At 45.8% G+C, this 26,161-nt stretch overlaps 1 protein-coding gene across 5 annotated transcripts in view; it reads left to right on the forward strand.

The window, feature by feature from the left end:
* Positions 1–26,161, forward strand: part of vav2 (vav 2 guanine nucleotide exchange factor) — a 171,825-nt gene that overhangs the window by 129,051 nt on the left and 16,613 nt on the right. For 2 of the 5 annotated variants that reach the window (XM_076029845.1, XM_076029846.1), the window contains exons 4-16: positions 2,134–2,202; positions 9,943–10,048; positions 10,635–10,649; positions 12,093–12,191; positions 13,853–13,921; positions 15,304–15,404; positions 19,762–19,861; positions 21,119–21,214; positions 24,241–24,309; positions 24,495–24,581; positions 25,226–25,314; positions 25,408–25,540; positions 25,993–26,007. In XM_076029845.1, the coding sequence (XP_075885960.1) occupies positions 2,134–2,202; positions 9,943–10,048; positions 10,635–10,649; positions 12,093–12,191; positions 13,853–13,921; positions 15,304–15,404; positions 19,762–19,861; positions 21,119–21,214; positions 24,241–24,309; positions 24,495–24,581; positions 25,226–25,314; positions 25,408–25,540; positions 25,993–26,007 (1,048 nt within the window). The remainder of the gene's footprint in view (positions 1–2,133; positions 2,203–9,942; positions 10,049–10,634; positions 10,650–12,092; positions 12,192–13,852; positions 13,922–15,303; positions 15,405–19,761; positions 19,862–21,118; positions 21,215–24,240; positions 24,310–24,494; positions 24,582–25,225; positions 25,315–25,407; positions 25,541–25,992; positions 26,008–26,161) is intronic. The other 3 variants (XM_076029847.1, XM_076029848.1, XM_076029849.1) reach the window with 3 other exon arrangements.

Here is a 26,161-nt window from a genome sequence, read left to right on the forward strand (position 1 = left end):
ATAGTAAAGCTCCTTAAGGAGTCAGCAGTGTTTCTGCCCCTGGGGGACGTTTCTATTGCCCAGCTCCTGGCAGACTGGCTGCAGGCTTCCCCAGCTTCTCTTTGCCATGTGCACAGTGCCCTGACACAGAATCACACAATAAAAAACATCCAACATGAAACTTAAATATCAAAACAAAAGAAGTTCAATACTGCATTAGAACAAAATTCGTGGTCAGAGTGATAGAACAATATTGCACGTTTGGTTGACTCGTGGAGTTTGTTTTGGTCTTCATTCATGTCCAAGATTTTACAGTGTTTCAGCAAACCAAACACAGCATAATGCAACACAGTACACTTCACTGCATCTCAAATTCCTGACCAGAAATTCGAAGCAAGTTGGAGCAAGAACTCATAATAGCTACGATAGTGTTTACTACAACTTACATGTAAAACAGAAACCGTTACTTCAACTTTGGCATGAAACAGAAAACAAACTCAATCAAAAAAACAAAAACAAAGGCGTCCAGAAAATAGATTTTTATAACAAAATGATGATAGGATGTTACTTGATTTACCTAATTGGACACGTTATTTTAGTATAGATTAGAATACTTTTTTTTTTTTTTCATAATATCTCCTAAAGTGTTTAAAACATAAAAAAAATTGAGTCACACATTTTTAACTTGTTTTCTAAACTCTTCCATATTTTCACTCATATTACAGATGTACGTCACTTTTAACGTTAGTTTTGACTCCTTTTGTTTGAAAGATGCGCATGACCTCTGCCGCTCATTTCGAGAAGTTCCTGAATGCACCACGCTGTGGGAATAAAAAAAGTAAAACCTTAATGTAAATTTCAGCTCTGACTCTCAACAACGGCTCTCTGAGTTTGAGCGCGCGCCTCGGGCTGCCACATGGCAGCGGGCGGGGAAAAAAGCAACAAAAACAAACGCCGTCTTCGGCTGCTACGTTAAGTGCAAGGGGAACGCAAGGTCAAAACGTCCAGGGCTGTTTACCAGAACACAACCCACCGCTAGCCGTGCCTGCGCCCGCGTGTGTGCACGCGGGGATTTACTTGTCGAGGAGAGGATTGCAACAGCGGGTTGCTGCTTTCACGCTATAAATAAACCAGCGGGGCCTTGGAAGCGCTGAAATGTCAGAGTTGCGAGGCATTTGGGAACTTTGAAAGCTTGCGTCGGCCGATAAATCCTGCAGCTTTCCTTTTTGTTGTTTTTTTTTTTTTTAATGGCCTAAGTGTGAAACATCAAACCTTTTGACCACACGGGCAAACTTGAGGATAAGCGGCGCGCGTCCTCTCTCTTGTACCGTTTCCAGCAGCGCTGCGAGCTCGACAGCCAATAAACGCTCACCGTGACCCCGTCGATTTTAATACACAACGCCACGCTAATGGGATGGAATTCCCAGCAATCAGCGACGAGCAAAATAGGAGTTTGTGCGAGCACGCTAGGGACCCTGAACACGCACTGGAGAATAATGGCCCCTCGGAAAGCTGATATCTTTAAAAAGATTAGAAATAAATCCAGTACGGTTAATGAGCCAATTGATTAGTAATCCATTCTTTTATGCCCCACCGCTCCCCCGGAGCGCAAGCTAGCTAGCTAGCGCCGAGCGAGTGGAAAGAAGCGTAGGAGGGAGGAGGTTTCTGGTTGTTCCCTGCCGCTGATTGTCGGTGGCTGCTCGCATCATTAGCGCACCTTGCGGTAGAATGAGAGGTCACTTTTGCTCAGTTTCCCCGGCGTTTCATGTCCCCGAGGACCAGTTAGCAGCCCGTCTCTCCGAGGAGGAAGCCTGTTTTTCCTCCACGGATTCTGAGGGAAAGTTTTTTTCATGGGTTGATGCCCATGCGGGAAGGTATGGGGGATGGGTTCAGTCTGTCAGCGGCAGCGCCTTGATGTGTTTTGACATTTTTGTCTGTGACTGATGAGCTCCTCTGAATCCATCCTGCCGCCGCGGCGCTGAAGTGACGGAGATAAAGGTGACAATCCAGCGGATCGGGGCTTCCGAGGGGTTATTTCTTTAATTTTATTGCTTCCCGGGGACGGCGTGATGTGTGTAACAATAACATATTTTTTACCCAGCCTTACTCTCTGTGTTTGTTTGTTTGTTTGTCTCCTTGCATGTGTGCCCCCAGGCCCTTTCCGTCAGAGGACACAGCTCTCAATGAGGATGATGTGTACCGGAGCCTCGAGGAGCTCGCAGAGTGAGTACACCACAGAAAAAAAAAAAAAAAAAAAGTTTGGTTTTGCTTTTCTCAGGAAGATTGTGAATGTATTTAAACTCAATTATCTTCAAACTAGCCCACTCCATAGTCCAACTTTATCTTTTCACTGAACCCTGAAACTCAATCCCGATCTTAGATTAAATATGGCTGCTAGGGATTCTATCAAAGTTCGACTATTCAACACAACTGAAACAAAATGACACCAGATTTTCTTCAGTGTTGCATCTTTTACCCAGGTGATCTGAATGAAACCTTTACTTTTATTTTGAAGTCCCATTTTAGTGTCTTGGTACATTTCAATGTGCCACCAACACAGGTAAGCACCACCTTCGCAAGCAAAGATCATCATTTAAGTATCTCATTGCAATAGATTGAATAATTCATTTCGGGTGTGTGGTTGTGTTTATGTGAACGAGATCATGTTACATTTTGCAGTCTCGTGTGCATTCATTAATCATCGCAGGAACTCGCCGTCCTTATGAATTTCCCGTTACAGTGTAATTTGATGACAATTGTGTAGTTGTAACATCTCCATAACCTCGGTTGTTGTCGTTGGTCATTTCTGTGATGTTTTGTCGTCTAAGAAAAATGAAATGCATCTCAGGCTGTATTTTTGGTGTGATCTTATTGGATATTGAACCTGACACCCCCCCCCCAGCCACAGGGGGCACTCTCCTCCACTCGGACGCTGTCGCACTCAGTTGTGATGAATTTTCTAAAATTTGAAAATTGTGAATGTGACTTCCTCCAGTTTAATTTAACAATACAATTAAACAAGCATTTGCTTAACTTGTTGCCTCACACACACACACACACACACACACACCACCATGCAGTAAGGAGAATCTTGGAGTCCCAGAGTCATCAGCATTGACAGCGGGTACTGAAAGTCAGATAAATGAAGAATAATTAGTTAAGGGGCCGCATGATGGGTGTCATTCATCACGGGACGGCCGGGAGATAGAGAGGAGCGCTCGGTGGGCGATAGATTTTCTACGCTGGCTGAATTTCTGATGGGGGGGGGTTGTTCTTTAAGGGGATGAGCAATGAGCTGAGGGGGAGTGGGGAGCCAGCCAGGCTAATACTGGATTATGGTGCGACTCTGCCAAACATGCAGGCCTGCAGGCTTTGAACATACCTTTGCAGCTGAACTGAATCTTCAGTTCTAAACTGGTCTCAAGAGAGGTCCCCCCCCCCCCCCCCCTTCCCTCCCCACTCCATGGGGAAGCATGCGTGCATGAGCCGCGTGTCCTCCCAGTAAGTCTTTGCTATGTTAATGAGGAGATTATTTAGAGTTTAAGGAAATTAAATTTCGAAATCGAAACGACTTGCAATCCTGACTTATTAATTAGCCAGGATGTGATGAAAGCGTTTACTTGCCTGTAGCGCATATTTTCTTTTCCTATTTCTACGTATTTCTCTCAAAGTGCTCCAAACCTCCTTCCGGTAAAAATGTTATCTTTCCATAAATGGCTTTCGCCACCACTGGAGCCGCCGCCTCCCTCCACAGGGGGTGTTGTTGCCTTGACACGGCGCTCTCGTCGTGACCTATAGTGGCTGAAGTGCGGCCTCTTTTCATTAATCTTGCCGCAGTGGGCCCACTCTCGACCTTTTTGCGGGAAACGTGTATGCATTTTCCTTGAATCAATGGACGGACGCGTAATTGATTCATCAGCTTGCGCCTGTGCCTAATGCGGCTTGACACGCCGTGCACACGGGCCACACTCGCGTAACCCTCCTCTCAAAGATTCATTAATTAGCCTGAAATATGGCTGCACTCATAATGTAAAATGTGAGTGCTTGGCTGAGCTGCGGGAGCGACGCTGATAATCATCTCTGCAGTGAGAACAGCACCTTTTTATGCTTTTACAACAGGGACAGTCTCAGTCTCTTTATTCCTTATTTTCAACGTGAACAAAACACATAGAAATTCCAAACGGCAAAAATTCTTCAAATTTGTAACAAACAATTGACTGAACCAGAAAATGTACCTGGTTTAATAGCTTTTTAAATGAGCTTTATTTGTTTAGAATCATATCAGTTAGTTCTCAGGGCACTGCACGTGTTGAGCAGGTTTTATTCATATTGATAGATGATACCCAGTCAGATTGGAATGGAAACCAGTGGTATTGTGCACCACGAGCTGCAAGGAAAAAAATGTTTTTAGTTGGCAGAAACCTCAAGCGAATCCCGACCCTCACATAGGGTGTTGCAAAATATATAATTTTCCTCAGTTCAGTTTTAATTTAGTTGAAGCCTCACCCCCACCCACCTCTCCAAGCTCCATTGGGTTATGATATGGATTTGGCATTTTCACTTGAGCAGAGACATTTAGTTAAAAAAACAATTGCCTTCAATCTTCCGTTTGTTGCATTTCTTGTTTCAATATCGCGCCTTAGGTACCTCTCATTGCTTCATGCCTTCCTGCTGCCCCTTATATTATATGGATTGTAGTCAGCCATGGATATTAAAGTGAAGCCTCGCAGATGTGTGGAGGCATAAAAGCAAAAACAAGTAATCCTGTTTTCAACGCTTTATGGCATTCAAAGCAGCACGAAGGGGGGGAAAAAGATGTATGGCGTCATTAAAATCACAGTTTGTAAGAAACGTAACAGGTGCAAAAATACAGATTCAGAAGCGGGTCACAGTTATAACGGGCTGGGATCAGGAAAACAATGTGGTGGCGCGATAAATCCCAGTAACGAGGCGAGCAAGGACACTAACTGCAACGGAAAACAATCCAAAGAATTGCATTCAGGGGAGATTTGAAGACCCCACTCGCAGTCAGATATAAAAACGGAAGACTTTTCCAACAGCTGGGCAGGAAAAGATTGATTTAAGAGCGCAGCCAAAAGGTTCAATCGGTCCGCTTGAAGGGCCTCGAGGGAGCCGGAACGCCAGTCTTCAGTCACATAGTAGGCACAGTGTGGATTAACAGGCGCAACCCTTTTTTTTTTTTTTATAGATTCTATTTTGGAAGAGTTTTGGAGTCAGTGTGCCTGCTGGGCACCGAGAAGTGCAGCTAAAAACACGAGAGGGTGTTTTTCGTGGTTGGCTGTGTATCATTTGAGAGGTGCACCTGGGGTCACTCGCAAAGCCGGATGATGATTACCATATTTACAATATCAAGTCAGGGGAAGTCGCGTCAGGCCTGCTGAGTGAAGGCCTCAGGCCGCCAGCATGGACTCAATTTGAAGACGCTGTTGCAAACGGACGGGATTGAGATGCTGTGATGAGACGGCTCGTGGTCTGTGTTTGAGTCACCTAATTCAGGCCCCGCAGGGTTCTTGTTGAATACCTGATCCACGCGTTCCTCATCTGGCTTTCGGGAAGTGGAGTCCTCGTGTTGCATAACTCTGACTTCCTGTCTGGAATGACTCCATTCTGGGGTCGACAAAGCATGAAATGGGATGGGATGGGGGCTGGAATATCCTTCGCAATTGGACTTCTTTTCTGCTTTGAGACACACATAGATTTCATTTTCTGTTTGTGGCACACTTGCGGTTTATTTTGCCCCATTAATCCCTTGGCCAGACGTGAAATATCAAGTGGGTAACAGTTCATGTGTAATGTTTTGTGCATGGATTTACGTTGTTAATTAAAGCAAGATAACTTAAGATAACGCAATAATTATTTACTGCCACTCATGTATATATTTCCTCACAAATTGTCGACACAAAACAGGGAAATGTCTGTACGGAACTAAACTTAAGCTCACAGTCTATCCAGATCCATCGCTGTTGTGGAGAAGTAATAGAACTACGGGACCTTTGCTGGCACCCTTAGTGCAGTTTGAACTTCAGTGCCAACTTTATACGCATATATATAGAGTGGTATAGTGATTTAATGTTAACTGTTAGCAATGAAGACCAACTGGCATATAGGTTTCCAAACCAATCAAAAATAAACTGAGCTGACACAAATAATGGGCCCTGCGACGAACTGGCGACTTGTCCACGGTTTACCCTGCCTTTGCTCTATGACAGCTCCAGCAGACCCCCGCAACCCTGAGTTCAGGAAGAAGTGGGTATTGAGAAAGAATTGGATGGATGGATGACACAGGAAATGTCAATTTGCTTCTTCAAACTCATTAAAATACACTTAACTATAAGAGCTCTCCTTTGTCGCTGCCACTTCTGCGTGCGCAGCATAATTTCACCTTACTTCATGCACACTGTGAGAAAAGCTGGTTCCTTCAAATCAAATCAAACTGGAACCACAGCAACCCTCGCAGCTCTTAGTCATTCACGGTATATCTGCAAACCTAGTGTGCGGCACGGCCTCCAGGGACATATGCTCAGTAGCTCTGTGATGATGAGTCATACTTGTTCCGGTTCTCCACTGATTTGACTCCATGGCACTATGGCCTTACAGCCAAGGCGAGTGGGCGTGTTGCGTGCAAACCCACTGGACACCCTCTGGCCTGTCAGTGTGTAATCAGACAGAAAATAAGACCTAATTCACAAGGCCTCTGGACTCTACGCCCCCTCCTTCCATGAGTGATGCACTGTGAAATATACACATGCACAAGAACAAAAATGCAGAAAGTGTAAAAGAAACTTACACAAATGTGCACTCTAAGCACTGCTTTCCTATTGCTTCTTGTGTTTCTGCAAAATCCAATCTGAGGTCGGTCATGTCTTCCAGCTCTTGGATCAGGTTTACTTGAACCATTTGACCTACACATGAGAGTGAAGGATCAATCAATTCGGTCAATAATTACATCACCAATAAGAAATCTGAAGAATGTTTCAACCAATCTTGAAAGCTGTCGATGTTGAAAGTCGACAGCTTTATTTGATCTTGCAAAATCACATGATTTTATCGGAAGCCCTTTGCTATGCAAGTGCCGCACGGCAAATCGATGCGCAATCATCAAACCGCTTTACAAATAATGTGAATTGACTTGATCGCGCTGAAGAGGTATTAACAGGCAGTGACAAAATGGGCCCTGTGGGGGAAGGACACCCAGATAGATGTCATTGCAAATCAATGAAATATACATTTGACATGCTTTCATTAATTTTCATCAAGAATCGGTAATTAGACACAACACAAGGAATGAATACACGTTTCTTTGCCTCTACCTCCCCCCCCCCCATCAAGACCTTTCATCTCATCGCTGTCTTTGTATTCATAACTTCATGTGACTCTCCGAGACCTCCCCTCGTTTCATCATGTCTCAGTGGGATTACAGCCAAATTGAGTCCAGTATCTGCTTATTCAAAAATGAGAGAGCAAGAGAGAGAAAAGGATCTGGTATTCTCGGGGTGGCGAGAGAAGATAGGGGTGGGCCGGCTCGGAATGACCCCTGTCCTCCCACACAGCCTCCTCTGCATTCATCATGAGCCACTTAATCTCAATGAAAAGAGAAGACGCGCGTAGCTGTCGGTGAACCACACAACCTCAATTAAAACTTCAAATCGTGGCTGCGGAGGCAAGATTGGCGCAGTTTGAATATTTGATCAAGGGCAGTTGTATTGTCTCTGGCTGTCATTCTCTCTGTCATGTACATCCTGACGTTGATGTCGTATATCAGTCACACTTAAAAGCACACATAGCCATAACACAGGTTGAAATAAAAAAAAAAATAAAAAAAACATTGGCTGTCAAGTTGCAAGATGGACGGAGTTTATTGTGACGTCAACCATTGGTTTGCAAAGACCCGTTTTGAGGCCGAGAGACTGATTCCTTGGTCAGCGCCGTCTTGACTTCCCAGTTCACTCTGGATTGGCGATAATTTTTAGTCTTTTTGCAACCATTGTTATTGGTCCCTGGTGGCCAATTGATAGAATGCAGGCTTTAAAGACTTCCACATTGGACACCTCCTTGAACCCGGAGGTTTTATCAATTTATCTTTACATACTCAATGAAAAAAACACAACTCCTCCTTGAGAATAAAACAGAATCATCATCCTCTTCTCTTGGCTATTCCCATCATGAGTCTCCAGCCGCAGCCAATCAGAATGCAATACATAATATTTCTAGAGGATATTTCTTTCACGCCTACGCCTTTCACTACCCTGCAACACATATTCATTCATTTCACATGACTCGTAATGGATATGTCAACACCTCTATCCAGAAGGGCGGGATCAAAAGGGTTTTCAGGGTGCTAGGAGCATACAGGGGTCCTCACTCAACTCATCCTAGAGGCAAAAGAGAAGAAAGGCAACCTAACAGTTGATTTTGATTTTGCTAACGCAATAGATCTAATCCCCATAACTTGATTCAAGTTGCTATGGACCATTACCATATCCCACATCACATCTGGGGCATGAGTACCAGTTACCTGGGAGACAACAAACTATGATTCCAGTCAGCCATGTTTACAACAAAGTGGCAACCAGTGGAAAAGGGAATAGAGACAGGGTTCACAATCTCCCCCATCTTGTTTGTCATGGGGGATGAACCTGATCATCTCTGCAGTGACTATAAAGTCAAGAGGACCAAAGGTCCTGCTGCAGGAAGTCAACAGCCGGCAATCATGGACGGCCTTACCGTGACAACACCGACCCATGTGCAGGCAAGATGGGTCTTGGTGGAACTGGATGGAATGGCTATGTGGGCAAGGATGATCCTCAAGCCCAAAAAGTCAAGGTGCCTGGTGATCCAAAAAGACAAAACAACTGAAAGGTTCAGGCTGTTTGTTTAAGGAGAAGCGGTCCTGAACCTCCAAGAGAACCCAATCAAATTCCTTGAAAGGTGATACGACCATTCCCTGTCGAGACAAGAGAAGCATCTCCAGCACCGAGCGGCAAATGCAGACTTTACCTGACATTTAAGGACTTCCAAGATCAGGGTAGCAGGGATAAGAACAAGATCAGGCAGGAAGTGGGTCACCAACACTGCAGTTACCCTGGCTGAATCTTCTCTCTGGATCAAAGACATAATTGAAAATCCCTGCACTGGAAGGTAATGTCTAGGAACATCTAAGTTTCAGCAGTGGTCAAATTGCACTCCCAGAGAAAAGAGGACCATGATCCAGGACAAAGTCTGAAACCTTGAGGAAGAAGGGAGGAGAGCTAAATCCATTGAGTTTGTAACTCAAGGCGCCTGTATAAGGTGGAACATTCCCAAGAGAACCATCATGTGGAGTGAACTGTGGCGGCTGGAGCCCTTTCGTATCCCCTTTTGGCTCTGAGCATTGTGCGACACCTTACCGACCCCAGGCAAGTTACCACCTGACAACCTCTCCTTCAGGCCAAGGTTTTATCCATTAGAAATAGATTAATGAAAGCATCTCCCATGTATTACTTCACCCATTTATTTAGTGGTTTATTGACAAAATGGATTGAGCCCTGTTACCAAGCTCATTCCTACAGAGGCTTCTTCATTCTCCCAGTCACATTCCAAACAACAGCAATTGCTTCCACGTAGCAGTCAGTGTTTGAGGGTCCCAACTTTCACACTTTGCTCTGCTGGCTGCTCGCCTAATTAAAGGTCAGTTAGCTTTCTGGGTGCCAAAGTGATAGAAACACATTGAAAGGAAATGCTGCTCCAACCAACATAACCCTGTGGAGGTTTGCGGACATAAGGCTGTGTGTTCCGTCTTGTGAAGCACCAGTATGATTTATCCGGATGACGTTCATCAAAAAATAAAATAAAATAATATTCACTTTGACGGTCTTTCTCAGCACTTTCCACTGATCCTCGCGGGATGAATTTTGTTTTTGTGGCAACACAGTGGTCAAGTGCGCTGTTTTTTTCTCTCTGCAGTGAGCACGACTTGGGTGAGGACGACATCTATGACTGTGTGCCATGCGAGGATGATGGGGATGACATCTACGAGGACATTATTAAGGTGGAAGTACGACAACCCATGGTGAGAACTCTTGATGTTTGAGGGAAAAAAAGCCTTTTTTATTTATTTTTTTTTTTAAGTGTTTTGCCTTGAAGGGAATGACGTGTAGTGTAAAAAGTGCCTATAATGAACACGCAGCCTGGAGACGCAGCACTTGGACAAGCACTGCCTGTCGGAACCTTGCGCTGGTGGTTTGCCACTGTGCAGTAGCCACAGATCTCCAACATCGTTTGGCTGCGCAGTGAATTGTACATTTGCAAGCCAGGTCGCTCAAAGTCTGATTAATACTTCACAATACATTTTGCAGTAGAGTGTAGAATACAAGTGAACACCCATTTTTTTTTGTCTGATAGAATGGTGACATAAACATACATAGAGTATATATATATTTTTAGGCTTGGGCCTCTCAGACAAAAGCTCAATCCTTTCTCTGCATGTGATGCCAATAGATGTAAATTACTTACCATGCAAATTGGCCAAAGACGTCATTGTGCAACTTCTGGGTAGGCGGCAGCTGCTTCTCTCACCAAGGCAACGCTGATTTATCGCTTTAGATGTGTGCTACTTTCCTTTGACTCCTACTGCTTTTGCCTTTACCATGCTGCAGATCAGATACATGCAGGTGAGTGTTTGCTGCGCTTTGAAAACCAACACGCACGCATACATCCACACACACACACACACACACACACACACACACACACACACACTAGCACAAAGACGCAAATCCTTTTTCCTAAGTCCCCTGGATGACTTCATTAAAACAAACTCCCAGCGTCCCCAGAGTGTTTCCTGCCGGTTAAGTCACAGTCTGGTGCAAAGGGGGGAGCAAAGGGGACAGATGATGGCAGACCACCAGCTGGCAGCCGCGAAAGGTCCAGGCGTGTGAACGTCGTGCAGCCGGTTTAAATGCCCGCCGGATGGCGGCTCGACCTGGATCTGAATTTGAACGTTGCTCCGCCCACTTTTTGCATCGCCGTCGGTTTTCGCCAGCCAGAAACAGCTCAGCCGAGTCTCGGGGCAAAGATGGCGTGGCCCTCATCCAAGTTCTGACTTTATCATCGCTCTTCCGATGCCTATCCGCATGGATTAACGACAATGTATCGTACGTGCGTGACTAGAGAAGTGTAGTTGCACCTACGCATGTTCACACACGCGAAGTCGCCCACGTCGTAAACACTGCATCCTTTTTCATCGCCGCCCCACTGCAATCCATCTGTTTTTGCATGACTGTAAACGAGCAGCCCATTAGTCACTGACTTATACATCCACGCAAGTTTCTCTGTCAGTCAGCCTGCCCACGCGTACAGCAACACATAAGTCTTGCACTCACTGTATCACTTTAACTACGGAAGCCTCGGCAGTCGGTCAGAATTATTCGGACTATTGTCCAGGGACCTGTTTTAACCTCAGCCAACCCAAAACCTCCTTATATAATTAGGGGCTCCAGGTTTTTTTTTTTTTGTCCAATTTTCACCAGCTGTGGGTCTCCAACCATGGTTGGACATAATGAAAATCAATTAGCCACATGTAATCAGCTTAATATCCGTGATAATAAGTTGAATCGGAGTAAAACGGCCCACTTGAGTCGTGTCATCCCTCACGGGCAACATCACGCCCGCTGTAATTTTCAGCAGCAGCATGTTGTGATTGCATTGTCGGGCTGTTTCAAATGTGAATTGATTGGTTGGGAAGGAAACAAAGCTTGCGCAGCCTTATTGTATGGGGATAATTAAATAGGCAAAGAGACAACTCAGGCATTTGTCAGGAAATGAATAGATGAGCTTGAAATTCATAACTGATAGTGTATTTTGTTTGTTTTGGCAGTTATTTTGCTGCTTTCAATCTGAGATCTACTTTCGGTCATGTATAGGTTACTACAATTAGTTTTTTAAAATGAATAATAATCACACCGAAAACGTACCTGTGAGGTAAATGATAACCGATATTACGCCACCAAAACAAATTCAAGAAAAATCGTTCTAACATTGTCTTTGTTGTAAAAACGTGAAAATCCTAATCAGTATTTTTGGTTGACTTGTTGCGTTCCTTGATCTCGCCCTAGAAAATGGGCATGTCAGAAGACGACAAAAGAAACTGCTGCTTGGTGGAGATCCATGAGACGGAAGCAAAGTACTACAAGACTTTAGAGGACATTGAGAAGGTGAGTGCCACGGGGGGTGGTGCACGTTTTGAGCACATGTAATTTTCTGTGTCAAAATACGGGTATTTTAGGTGAAGGCGTGGGCAGCCGAACAGTTTCCTTTTGCCACTTCATTGTTGGTGCCCAAGGCCGTGGGCTGACGTCTCAGCATGGAAATGTCACCTATTGGCAGGTTCTCTGGGTGGCACAAATGTCACAGGAACTGATTGATTTGGTTATTATTAGCCAAGGTGCTCCGCTGGGAGCGAATTTGCCTCAGAAAACCTTTTTGCTCATTTCCTGTCTGGACCTGAATTGGCCGCCTGATTTTTGAACCTTGGGCTTCTACGAGCTCGAGATTTGGCACAATTTCTCTTTGTCTATCTACTTTTAACAAATGAAATATTTCTTTTTTTTTTTTTAAAGGAAATATGAAAATGATTGTGCTGCATATAGGCTAGAAAGAACTTAAACGCTGCTCTCGCACCTTCCCTTAAAGTGTTAATATGAGATACATTTTCACCGCAAGAGACAAGACAGAATGCGGGTCTGTCACAGAGAATGGCCCACTTTGAAACACATTGGTGCAACCGTTTTGGTAACAAAAGGCAACTTTGGATTTAGGGATATGTCCAGCATCATTTTTAGCTAATTAGCTTTCATTTTGAGCACGTTTGAGCTATTTGCATGTCTTTTCTAAAGTTGAGGCAGGCAGTTAAAGCAGTGATTCACATGCACTAACATGCACGCATGACCACTTAGCATAAACACAAGGACAGACAGGGTTTGATGTCAACATCCAGAGGAATTGACACCACTAGCGCATCTCGACCTTCTTTTTATTACTACCTTATGAAAATGACCTATTGCCTCTCTAAAAACCGAGAGCAAAGATGGCCACAGTTCTAAATAAAAAAAATAAACTCTACTAGTTGGTAGTTAGTAGTAAACACATAACACGTTGAAACAAAAGAACACATTTTGGCTAAAGGGGAACACAGCAGCGCGATAATGAGCGCTGCTAACACATCACTTCCCGCGTTGACATATTTCATCCGCGGCTTGATGGAGCGCCACAAATCACCCGGCTCCCCTAATTTCATTAAGCTGAATGTGTGCCCTGCGCTTCCTCGGCAGGCTCCACGCGAGACCTAAATGAGAATAAATAACCTCCTCACGATCAGAGGACCCGTTAGGCTTAATTGAGTCGGGGTTAATAAAGCCTGTCATCCCCGGATTGCTTCTTCGTTGATGTATTTGTTATTGTGCCGATGATGGAATGTGACAACCATAAAACAACGTTGGAAAAGCAGCGTGCAATCTGCTGATTTGCGCACACAGTGCAGCACTGGAGAGCAGCGTGATTGTATGTTATTTATTACAGGCAGTGATTAGATCACTTTACACTGGATCCCCTCCATCCTTTGAAATCTTTGTCTGGTAATGATTTTCATGCTGGGACAGGCTTTCAAATTTAGCCAAAAGCTTGCTAAAGCTATTGTTTCGATGTGAGCGCTGTAATTTTAAAAGAAAGGCTGTAATTTTTCCTTTATATGTATCGATTTCTATTAGATCTATCTATTTTGTTACACGCTTAATCACCCGCTTCATTAAAGTTCTCAAATTTCTCTAAAATCAAATTCTTTTTTTTTTCTTTTTTTTTTTCTTTTTTTTTTTTCCAGAACTACATGATCCCGTTGAACCAGGTCTTGAGTCCACAGGAAATGGAGGCTATCTTTGTCAACCTCGAGGTGAGGATCCGCCGGAGCGCACACACATACGTGTACATCCAACACGCCGGCGTCTGCCGCGCCTTTGCGTGAATAATTCAATGTGTATACGGAAGGGCGAGTGAATGACGGGACACGTTGTATGCTTGCATGCATATTAGAGGTGTAATGGTATGCAAAGGTCACAGCCATATGGGGGGGGGGGAATGTTGCTGACGTGCTTGGATGCTGTTCGGAAGCGGAATACCACCTCCGAGTCACATGTTTTACAATCTTTCCTCAGCATCCGCTGAGCAAAAGATCACTCACAGTGTAAGATCCTGGACACTTATTGGCAGAACCTTTGGGCAAATTGCTGCTCAAATATTATGAATGTAAAAAAAAAAGGTGAATAAGTTGTGTTTTTTTTTTTTTACAGTTTCCTTTGTGTTTTCACAGCATTTTAAAACCTTGACTGTGATTAATCAATGATTAATCAATAATTAATTAGATAGACATGGATATTATACAAATTGATATTATATTAAATATATGAAAATATTAGATTAGAAAAATGGACTGCACTTTTCAGCATCTTTGTGGTAGCCCATCACACACACACACACACACACACACACACACAGCACTCAGGCACCAGTGAACGACTACTGCATTGCAAGGCGCTGTCGGGTGCACTGGGAGCAATTTAGCCATCAGTGCCTTGCACAAGGGCACTTTGACATGTGGACAGTTGAAGCCGCGTTCTGAACCGTCGAGCCTTCGGTCATTGGACAAACGGCTCTGCCAACTGTGGCTCAGCCTGTAGAGCTGGTATCAGCCAACTGTTCAGAGTTATTTTGAGCTGTGGAGATGTGATTTTGATGATTTTCCGTGAGTGTGTGTGTGTGTGTGTGTGTGTGTGTGTGTGTGTGTGTGTGTGTGTGTGTGTGCGTGTGTGTGTGTGTGTAATATCATTGAAAAGCTTTCTGTTTTTTGCTGTTTTTTTTCCCCCCCTTGGTGAAATAGATTATTGACCAACTGTTGCTTGGAACCCACACTGATATTTAAAGTTTTAAGTAGTGTTGAAATTTTTAACAACCACTGTCAAGCTGAAGTGTACAATGCATCCACAGTCAAACACTGACTTGCTTGATGATTAACTGCAAAATCATTGCGTAAGAAAAGAAAACGTTAACTCTCGACTTATTTTGGTGTTTATCTATTATTTTTGAAAGAAAAAAGCTTTTTTTTTTCCCATGATATGTTTATAACACATCCCAACACAATGATATGAACCAAACTTAATTTAAAAAACGTTTTTTGTACTTTTATAGATGTAAATATGTTTAAGAAAGCTGTAAGTTACTGCAAATTGATTCTAGTGTCTTGTCTTTCTTTTGTTTTGTTTTTTTCAATTTTCACAGGATGTGATCAGAGTCCACTTTGCCCTCCTGCGAGCCATCGAGATGAACATGGTCACTGGTGGATGTGGGCTGGGGAAGATCTTCCTGGAATTCAAAGAAAGGTCTGTTTCTCTTTCTATCAGCTGTTTTCCAGGGTTTCAATCTCGTCGCAAAACCCCGACCATCTAAAGGTAGACTGATTACATTTCCACTTTTTCTTGCAAATCAAGTTGTTCTCCAATGCGGCCCGAAATTGTCCAGAAATCATGGCCGACGTGTATCTGTAGCGGTGAGTCTCACCCAGCTGCGTCTTAACGTGTGGATCGTTTGCATGTCTGATGGGAGCCGCAGCGACGCGGCTCCCTGCTCCCTGCCGCGCCGCTCATTCCGGAGGTAATGGTAGCGATGGCAATGATGGCTCGCCGTTCGCCCTCATGACTCCGTGATCTGCCTTCCGCTTTGAGTGATGCGGCCGCCGCCGCGGAGAGTGGGTCGCACACCTGAGTGCCTGATGGTTTGTCCCTTGTTCCCGCCTGCGCGTTGTCCTCGTTCTGCTCCTCTGCCCAGGGATCCAATGGCACACGCCCCGTTCTTTTCCCCTCACTCCTTCATCCTCTCAGCCTCAAACACGCAGCCCACTGGATTTATGCGGTTTGCATATGTAACAGGATCATCGCAGGCCGGAGGCCCGCGTGAACACAAAGTGAGGGAGAGTTTCAATTCCGGCCGACAGACAAGAGACTCGCAACGGCATCTAACACATGCGCACGCGACCCGCTCTCGCACTCCACCCGGTTCAGGCCCATCTGACACTCGGATCCAATTGAGCACCGAGTGGAGAATCTATGCAAACCCTGACCAGGTCCAGGTAGATGGAGCTCCCAGTGAATCACTTTTTGTATGTGTGGTATGTTTAAAGCCAAAAAAGTGGGTATTTAGTAGTTGTATAGCATAGAGTGTTGCCATGGTTGGTATATTCCAGCTATTTAAAGTATTTCCTTTGAGGGTTCTTCTTTTATATTTTCAAAGAGATTGAAAAGAGGTTAAAAATAAAAAAAACATCTTGCACTGCTTTGCTGATCTTCAAACGAGAGTCATTTTGGAGGGCCCTCCAAAATAAGATCAGTTTATATGAAGAAAATGTTGTTTATCGGACTTCCATTTAGGAAAAGGGCAGCAGGCCTCAGCAGAGTCCCGGCCGTGCATTCCCCACCTTGTCTCCTTCGACGGATGCCTCGGGCATTCATGATCAAATATGCGGACGACGCCCCGTTCTTCGCCGCTTTCATCCTCTCGCGGCGCTCTGCGGGAAAACCAGCTTGCCAGGTTTATTTTGAGAAAAGGCTTCATTGGATTTGCAGATGTGCAGGCTTTGACCGGCTCGCCGTGATTGGCGTGCATTTCCCCTCCCTCATTATGAGCTGCTGGGCGTCGAGCCCCGCGGCGGCGATAAGCGACGCTAACTGGGGAATTCAGGCACAAACACACCCACACACACACACACACACACACACACACACACATCACACACACACATCACACATGTTGTTGGCTTTTTTTTCTTTTTTTCCGAGAATCCAGCCCAGCATAATTAATGTGGTTATCTAAGCGTGTGAGTCCGTGCGACCTTTACAACAATGTATTTCTTTTCTTTTTTTTCCTCCTCCCTTCCCTTTCCCCCCCAATAGATCAGGGCAAAGGACGAGAGCTCGTTTGTTTCATTCCCCCTTCTGTCGCCGAACTGAATGCCACCGCAAAAATGCCACCGATTCATCCGAGCCGCTTGCGCAACAGGCGAAGCCCAGCCGAGCCCAGCGGTCCTCCCGATAACGTCGGAGCTCTTTGGCCAAACAATCCCAAACTTGTTTCGGAAGTAGAAATCGGGCAGCGCCCCACGATGTGTGACTCACTGAGGGCCTCTTTATTGCGAGTGTTTTGCAGCCGCGTTCCACTCCGTTTGTTTGCCTGATGTGTTGAAGTGGAGGTGAGGGGGCTACTGATGCCGCTCGTCGGAGATTATTAGCCGGCCTGGCCGCCTGTCACTTCTGCTTTGCGCTGAGATCTCCTCAGTTAGCTGGGTTTGCCAGCCGGGCCGCGCCGGGGTGGAGGTGAAAGCCCTCGCCGCCCCCTCCCCCCCCCTCCGCTTTCCATTGGGCGCCGTGGCTGAAAATTGCGTTTTCCGTGAAGCAACACGCATGACGGCGTTTTCATTATGAAACCAGCCGGGAACACTGGAAATTATACAAACAGCAGAGTTTCACTGCGCCGCTAAACCCTCGATCCTGGGGGGCCGGGGGGGGGAGAAAAAAAAATCTCTCAAACAACTTTGACGTTTGAGCTGTTTTCCTCATTTACATGCTTCACTGCAACCAACCGGTTTAGATACTTAATCCTGCAGTTTAAAGGGAAACTTGACGGAGCAAAGTGTACCCTGGTTGAACTTCAAGCTCATGATGAATCTGCCCTGCCTGCAATGATTTCTCCAGATGTGGTTGCCAAGCAGGAAGTGTGCCCATCAGCGTACTGGTCTTGAATTAGATGGATGCTGCTGTGAGCTTGTGTGCCATTAAGTATTTTTTTTCCCCGCACTGTTCTCTCATGTTACTCAAGGAGCCTGTAATTAAAATCGAACTAATTTACTTTTTAACACAGCCTCCAGACATCCAATTATTTCACTGAAAGAAAAAAAAAAAATTACCCTTTTATTCAGCAATTTATATGATTTGTGGGAATTAAGTGTATGAAAAATTTGCGCGTCGGTTTCCTTTTTAAATTGTCCTAATGTTAAAAAAAAAAAAAAAAAAAAATCCTAAATCAATGAGTCAAATTAAACACCACCAGTTCATCCCCAAAGCTTTTGACAATGACGGGGAAAAAAAATGGCAGAGCGAATCAAAAAATCAAAATGGTTGGGGGTGGGGGTCGGGGGGGGGGGGGGGGTAAATTGGATTTCTTTTATAAATCCCTTTGCTGAGCATGCGTGAGGGAATACTGTTCTCATTCTAAACCCTCTGAGATTCACCCATTAAAAACACACACACACACACACACACACACACACACACACACACACTAGGCCAAACACATGCTCAGTTTCAAAATATAAATGAACACGCAGAGAGCGTTTTTTTCTTCTTTTTTGTTTGTTTTCTGTGTGTGCGAGCGCTTCTCGGAACCTTCGCACTTCAATCACTAACCCTCCACTTTACAGCTCCTCCCTCTCTTGTGTCCGAGCGGCGTGCGCTTCCGCGTCCTCGCCGCGGTTTTATTCATCGATCACAGGCTCGTTAATCTGCATCCTTTCAGAGTGGAGTGGGCCAAGTGCACCGATTAGCAGGAAGGCCGCAGCAGAAGGAGTTTTCAGTTGTTACAGTTGCTAATCTCCGCCTCTCCAGGAGCAACGCTTGAGCGGAGTCATTTCAGTGCGTTCTGGTGGGGATCCTGCGAGCACTGCGGCCGTGCTGCTGCCCCACTTGGACTGCGAGCTGCGTAATCTGTGCGTCCTCCTCCAAGCGAGATGACTTTCAACCTTCTCAGAGCTGAAGCCAGAGATCGATGTCAGAGTCCCTTTGTAATAACTAATGAACTGCCTCCAAATGAATGGACTCCCCCCCCACCCCCCTCACCCCTTCCTCTACTTCTTCTTCTTCATCTTCCTCACACGATGATAAAATCTTCAAAGTGAGACGCTATTCTCGTCTCTGATCGCTGCTGATTGACTCAAGCTGTGACCCCCGGGGGGGGGGGGGGGAACAACAGTTGTTGCTTATTCATGGCGCTCACATGTACATAATTAAAACGTACACGCATTCACATGTTAATTTACCCTCCGACTATTGTTGCCAAAAGACTTGGAGGCGCTCCCCTCCCGTTGTGTCGCCACTCTAACGTCATCATGTGCGGCACGTCGTCTCAAGGCTCTTTCTCACACAAGAAACATTATATACAATGTGGCCCACTTGTTTGACCATCGAGATTTGGCCCTCTGCAGCCCGATTCTTTGCTTTTCTGTGACCTTGTAACCAACAACCAAACAGCCATGGCCGGCGTCGTGGGGGAACGTAGCGGGACGAGTTGCAGTCAAGGACTGTCGTACTAAAATGTTTGCAGCTTTTTCTTTTCTAATATGACAGAAAAGGAGAGGGTCCCCCCCCCCCCCCCCCCCCCACAGAGACACCTGACAGTTTCGACGGGCTCTTCCGTCTCCCTCAGATGATCAGATGAGGAAGACGGAAGAGCCACTCGAAACTGTCTGGTATTTGAAAAAAAATTAAATAAAAAAAAAATCTTGTCTGTCGTATAAAAAAAAAAGAAAAAGCCACTACTGGAATGTTTGATCCCGACCTGTGCTCCTACTTGTCTTCAGATTTTTATTGTTTTAAGATTCAGGCGGTGCACCAGTTTCTCTCTGCCTGACGCTAGCGACCAGCTGCGGCGTGTGTTGATTTAACGTTGCTCCTCGTCTGTGTCCCTGACCAGGTTGCTGATCTACGGCCAGTACTGCAGCCACATGGAGAACGCCCAGAAGACACTGGATGAGCTAATAGCCACGCGGGAGGACGTCAAGATCAAAGTGGAGGTAGCGCTCCTCCACACCCGGCGCTCATATCGAACACTTGTGAAATGAAACAACCTCTTGTTCGTGTTATAATAGAGAAATGAGGTGATTTAATCTCATCCTTTGTGATGCAAATTAACTTAACCTCATCAAATGGTGAAAAGCACTTTAATTATTTGCTTTTCATTGCGTTTCAACCCTGAAAACTCTTTCAGTTACATTCATGTGGTCGCAGTTTCCCCCCCCCCACTGCTGCTGATCAGTGAACGCAACAGCGCGCTGAGGTTGAAATCATAGCGAAAATGCAAACCCGCCACACGACAACGAAGCTCCTCATCTTCTCGTGTGTGTCTGCGACAATTTCCCGAGTGTCCTTTTTTTCCTGAAAGCGGCAACGCCCGCGCGTGAAGAGGTACAAATGAAGACGAACAAACGGCCGCGGCGGCTTCCGTCGCTTCATTAACGTGTCGCCTGCCGTTGCCCGGGTCACCGCTGATCCGAGACATCCGAAAGGCAAATACCGTCCTTCGCGAACGCCCCCCTCGGAGCTGTTTAATAATTAACAACCATTACTGCCGTAATGAGCGTGATTAAACATCCGCAGCGATAACGATGTCTGCAGGATTTAGATTGGGACGGGGGTGGATTATGGGCGACTGCCTCCGAAAACCGCCGAACCACCTGAGTTCAACCTGCTGAGTCATCTTTGTGGTTCTTGATTGAGAAACACCCGCGCTTGCATTTTGCTATTCGCTCCTCCTGGCTGGGCCTTGAGGTCGCCCCTTCCGTCCGTCCGTCCGTCCTCACGGGGTTTGATCACAGAAGTGGGCCAAAAAGCCTCGTAATGGCAGTGATCGAGGCCGCAGGAGCGTCGCTCTGGGCGCCCACGTCATTAAAAACGGGGGTGCGCGGGGGGGCGATCACAGCGGGGGTTAGCGGACGTTACATCCCTCATTAAAAATGGAGTGGCTAGCGCAGCCTTCACATATAGAGCCCTTGTTAGAGGAGCGACAGGGACAATCCGTGTCGCTGTAGGACGCTAATGAGGGGCCGTCGCGTTCCGCCGCTGGACGAGAGCCCACAGGAATGTCTTCATTAAGCAATTTCCACGGTCAGCACCGGGTCGCCGCACCTCGGCAGAACAAACCGGCCTTGTCGCCGACGCGCGAAATCAAGCGAGGCACAATTGGACGCTTTGTCGCGCGGCAACGTAGCGTCGCGTCACGTTCGCGCAACTCATGACCCTCCCTCTCAGCCGCCCATGTGCTTGTGTTGCAGGAGTGCACGCTGAAGGTGCAGGAGGGGAAGTTCAAGCTGCAGGATCTCCTGGTGGTTCCCATGCAGAGGGTGCTGAAGTATCACCTACTACTGAAGGTGGGACCCCGCGTCGTGAAGAGAAATGTCTTGAGAGAGATCGCGGAAGCGCTTTGCTACAAAATGAATTGAACACGCAGGAGTTTTGCGGCTCCACAGCTTTTTAACCTCCAGCTGTCCAGTGATGGACCGAGTCTAAAGGTAGAACAACAGTGACGACAACAGTGGGAATGGTCTTCATCTTCCCCTGGAGACTTTCCCGAAAATCTCAAACATTTTGACAAGCAAAGCCAAGTGTGCAGCAAGACTTCTTCTTCTTCTTCTTCTTCTTCTCCTCCGTCTCCTCCTTCTCCTTCTTGGAGCCAGCATCAGTTTTTTGCTCAAAGTAAACCAAGAAAATAAATGTTCTGATGCTGACGTGATAGTCCTGCCTGTTTACCTCTTAACAGTTGCTTCCTGTTTTTCATCTCGTCCCAATATTCCAGACTGTCAGCCACATTGAAACTGATTTTGCTGCATTGGTATTTCGGCCCACACAGCAATATGAAGGGCCGTCAGTTCAGTTCGGCGTGCTGGTTGCACCTGGCGGCGGAGTGGCGACAGTCCCGGCTGCGTCTGGTGTCTCTTGTGCATCTAAATTTGCAGCATATACGACATACAAAACACCCTTTCATCTCAAGCCTGTCAAGAAACATTTGCATCTGCTGGACTTATAATAAAACAAGCATCATCTCTCGGGAACGCTATCAGGGCCAAGGTGTCGTTGCGACTTGCACACTGCACGTGCAAATGTATTCAGGTGTCCGACCGCTCGCGTGGCAACAAACGCACCGTCCCACGGCTTCATCCATGAAGACGAGGTGGCCGCTGTAATGTTCCCCATGATTAATTGACTGCGTCTCAATTATGGATGAGCGCTAATGCAAATGGGAGCCGTGGGCGGGCGTGTTTGCGCCAGGTGCCCACCCCCCCCCACCCGCCCGCCTGCCACGGCTCCTCCATTTGTTTGATTTGGGACCCTCGCAGGCGCCTTGCTGAGGCGACTGGGGTCAAATCAGCCGTGCGCTAATCAAGTTAAACGCACCCCATTTCACCCGTTCCCACATCGCACTGACACTTCCTGTGTTGCCTCGCTGTGGGTGTGCTAACGCTTTAGGGCACGTCTTCCCGCCGATTTCCTGGAGATGAGGAGTGCGACACTGCATCGCACCGTAGGCGCCCTGAGCCCGGTCACACAGGGGTCTCACCCAATAGGTGGCACTCGGGCGTTGCGGTCATCCGTCGTTCAGCTTTACTGAAGCCAAGTGTGTTGCAAAAATACAGCTTGGCGTCATTTGTTACACTGAGAAGTTTTAGTTTTTTTAGTTTAGTTTTTTTTTTTTTTTTTTACATGTTCAATACATACAATATCAATAAATACAAATATTAAGATACAGATCAGAATGATCAAGCATATATTTTGAGCATTTCAATGTTCACTGTATCATGTATCCGTGTACACTGTAAATGATATATATTATCACAGACGAGAATATGTACATGTTTACAGGCAGGTATGCAGGTTAAACAGCTCTAAATGATATTGATCCTCAGATGCTCAGTTTATAGAACTCCAGTTCTATAAAGACGGTCAACAGACAGATGTTGTGTTAGTTATTTTTGGGACTAGTAAACCTATGTCCATTAAAATTAAATGTGAGTATAATATTACATGATTTTGCTGATAACTTTAATGAAGCAGCAGCTTAGCAGTGGATAGATAGATAGATAGATAGATAGATAGATAGATAGATGATAGACAGGACAGACAGACAGACACACGCCCACACACACACACACCAACTATACAGCCTATTGCAGCTGGCTACACCAAGGACAAGTCGGCATTGTATTGCAGGTCCACCTATGGCCAATTTAGAGTTGACAGTGATCCAGTTGTGCATGTTGTTGCACCGTGGGAGGAAGCCTGAGTAGCCAGAGGGAACCCACCCAGCAACAGGAACAACATGCAAACCCCACACAGAGAGGCAGGTGTCGAACCTGCTGCCTCCCTCCACACATTAGCTTAGCATTTAGCTCACACATTTTTTTTTTTGTAATCCTTGAAGGTGAACAGCATCATTTACTACGGCGCTAATCACCCCCCGCTGTCTGTGTTTCCATTATCAAGTGCCTATTAGAGCAGACTGATTTGGTGACCTTCCAGGTTCTGTATTGACTGTATTAATACATGCACCCCACTGCAACTCTTTTTCTTTCTGTCTTTCTTTTTTTTTTTTTTTTAGAAAAAGGAACTTGTGAAAACATTTCTGCTGTGATTTATGAAAAACGGTTCTCTGCAACACTTTCATTTGACAAGGCATCAGCCAATGACGAACTAACGTGTCAGCCGGGCCAACCTAGCAGCTTCATCCCGCCTCACTTCCTCCCTGGCAGACCACTGCGGCACATCATCATCATCATCATCATCATTATAATTATTATTATTATTAATGAAGCCAGAGTGCGACGCTAAGACGGCGCCTGTCTCGTGGTGATGCCGGGCTCTCAGTGTTGCCCAGCCACTTAATGATAATGTCCCTTTGTCCAGCTCATTAGTGCTGGTGGATAGGAGCCCCTGTTGTTGCTGCACACAACAGTGACTCTGACTGGCAAAATAATGAAGCAACGATTCACTCAACAGAATCCTCACAGAGTGCATGTTGTCTGTGGAGTTGTGCCTCCAATGATTTCATATGGTCCGCTTGCAGTGATGACGTTGGTTGGCGTCCATCATTGCAAAATTTGCCAGCAACATGTCTTTATTAAGCACAGTGTTGAGAGGCCTGTCAACACAAATAGCTACTCAGTCAGTCACATGGTTACAGATATTTTGGTTCAATTAAGTCCTCGTTCTCTTTTATACTCTGTGCCAAGTTATTTCTCCCCTTCTGAGAAGCACCGTCACCTTACAAAGGCCTCAAACCCAAATGTGTTGGTCAAATCACACTTCTTCCGCTGCATCTGTTCTGAATGTGGAAAGCTGCAGAAGACGAGGCACAAACATCTGCTCTGCCGTCGCTAACGACCATAATCTCCGTCCGCAGGAGCTTTTAAGTCATTCCACTGACCGGCCAGAACGACAGCAGCTCAAGGAGGCTCTTGAGGCGATGCAGGTCAGTGACTGTTACCTTGTGCCGTAAGTGTTATTAGATGATAAATCAGCTGAGGGATGTTGTCGCTGGGATGTTTCCTTCACATATTGTGGCGTAAAGGATCAGGTCAGTCTGTATCAACAGGAGTGATTCTGTGTTGTCAGTTTGTTTCAAGGCAAAAAGGGGTCTTTTGTTTCGTCTTCTAGGACCTGGCCATGTACATCAACGAAGTCAAGAGGGACAACGAGACACTGAAGAAAATTAGTGAGTTCCAGAGCTCAATAGAAAATCTTGTAAGTACTGTGAACTAAATGTCCTTCTTTTTTTTCATGAAATATTGAATGAATTCATGCGATTGCCCTCAGAATTTTTCAGTTTCCATTGGTTATTGGATCATGTTTGACTTTTAGTAACTGATGAGATATGAAAGGCCCGTGTACTGTTGGACCGGCTCTAGGGGAATAGCTCATTTGCCTCTGAGTGCCAGCAGCTCAACCCATCTTAACTTCAAACAAAAAAAACAAACATCACGTAATTGTTTGCATCCTCTGTGTCATTTTACATTTTAAAGCTGGAGGTGATTGCTGAGTGGTAATTAGCATTCACTAGCTGCTGTAGTGTTGGGCAGAAGTAATATTTGTATGTTTCTGAAACTGAAATAATTGTTAATGTGTCCTTCAACACCCAATGAAATCTCTTTATTTTGACCATTATTATTATCTCGTTATTTACTGCAGTAAAAATAGTCATTGCGTTAACGATGGGACTCACCTCTGGAAAGTTTGTGAAGACGAGCGACCGGGGATGCAATGGTGTCAGAGCGCGTCATGTATTATTTACCTGCCGAGGCTCCATGAAATGTTAATGGCGTTCTCGTTAAATTGAGAGGCCGCAATGTGCAGAGGATTGACACCATGTGTTGCCCTTGTGACCTAAGCAGCAGGTCAAGCTGGAGGAGTACGGCAGGCCGAAGATCGACGGGGAGCTGAAGGTCTGCTCCATCGTCAACCGGACCAAGCAGGACCGGTGAGTAGAAAATCCAAGGACCGAATGGCGCTCATCAGTGCTCGAACAACAACCGGTGCGCCCCTCCCCCTCCCCCTCCCCCCTCCCCCTCAGGTACATCTTCCTGTTTGACAAAGTGGTCATAGTCTGCAAGAGGAAAGGCTACAGCTACGAGCTGAAGGAGATCATCGAGCTGCAGTCGTACAAGATGACAGACGACCCCATGAACAACAGGGACATGAAAAAGGTAATACCCCCCCCGTTCATCTTTTCATTTTCTCATTTAAACTTTGCGAGTGGCCACCAAGCCAAGTCATTCCCTTTGCCGCGGGGTCTTTTTTTGAATCTGGCTTTGCCGCTAACGCGGGCAATGAATCATCGCGAATGCTGCCCTTCGGATGGAGGTGCTGATTTCAGATACGGAACCTCTAAGTGATGCATCGGAGGGCCTGATTATGCATTTCCCACTCGCATATGCTTGAAAAGGCCGATGCCGACGCAACAAAGGTCATTTAGGATTCATGAGAACACAGTTCAGTGCATCGCTCCATGGGTCTAACCTTGCTTTTTGATTGTGTTTTTTTTGGTTTTGTTTTGTTTTGTTTTGTTTGTCGTTCAATTCTGCATGTGACCGCTCATGTTTTGCATGTGTAACTGGGTCTTTCTCTGGTGTCTTTCTTTTTTTTGCATGCTTACCAGTCAAGTGGAAAAATGGTAAGCTCAAGAGAACTCATTTATTGAAGTCATTCTCTCATTGTGGCGGCGGTGGTGGTGGTTGTCACGCTGAGGTTGCCTCTGTCTGTCTGCTTGGCTTTCGATCAGATGCATCTCTCGGGCATGCTGGGCATTCTCCTTCTTGTTTTTGCTC

This window comes from Nelusetta ayraudi, unplaced genomic scaffold (assembly GCF_046127955.1).
Source record: "Nelusetta ayraudi isolate G7.1 ecotype Tasmania unplaced genomic scaffold, CSIRO-AGI_Nayr_v1 ptg000026l, whole genome shotgun sequence".
NCBI classification, from domain to species: Eukaryota; Metazoa; Chordata; class Actinopteri; order Tetraodontiformes; family Monacanthidae; genus Nelusetta; species Nelusetta ayraudi.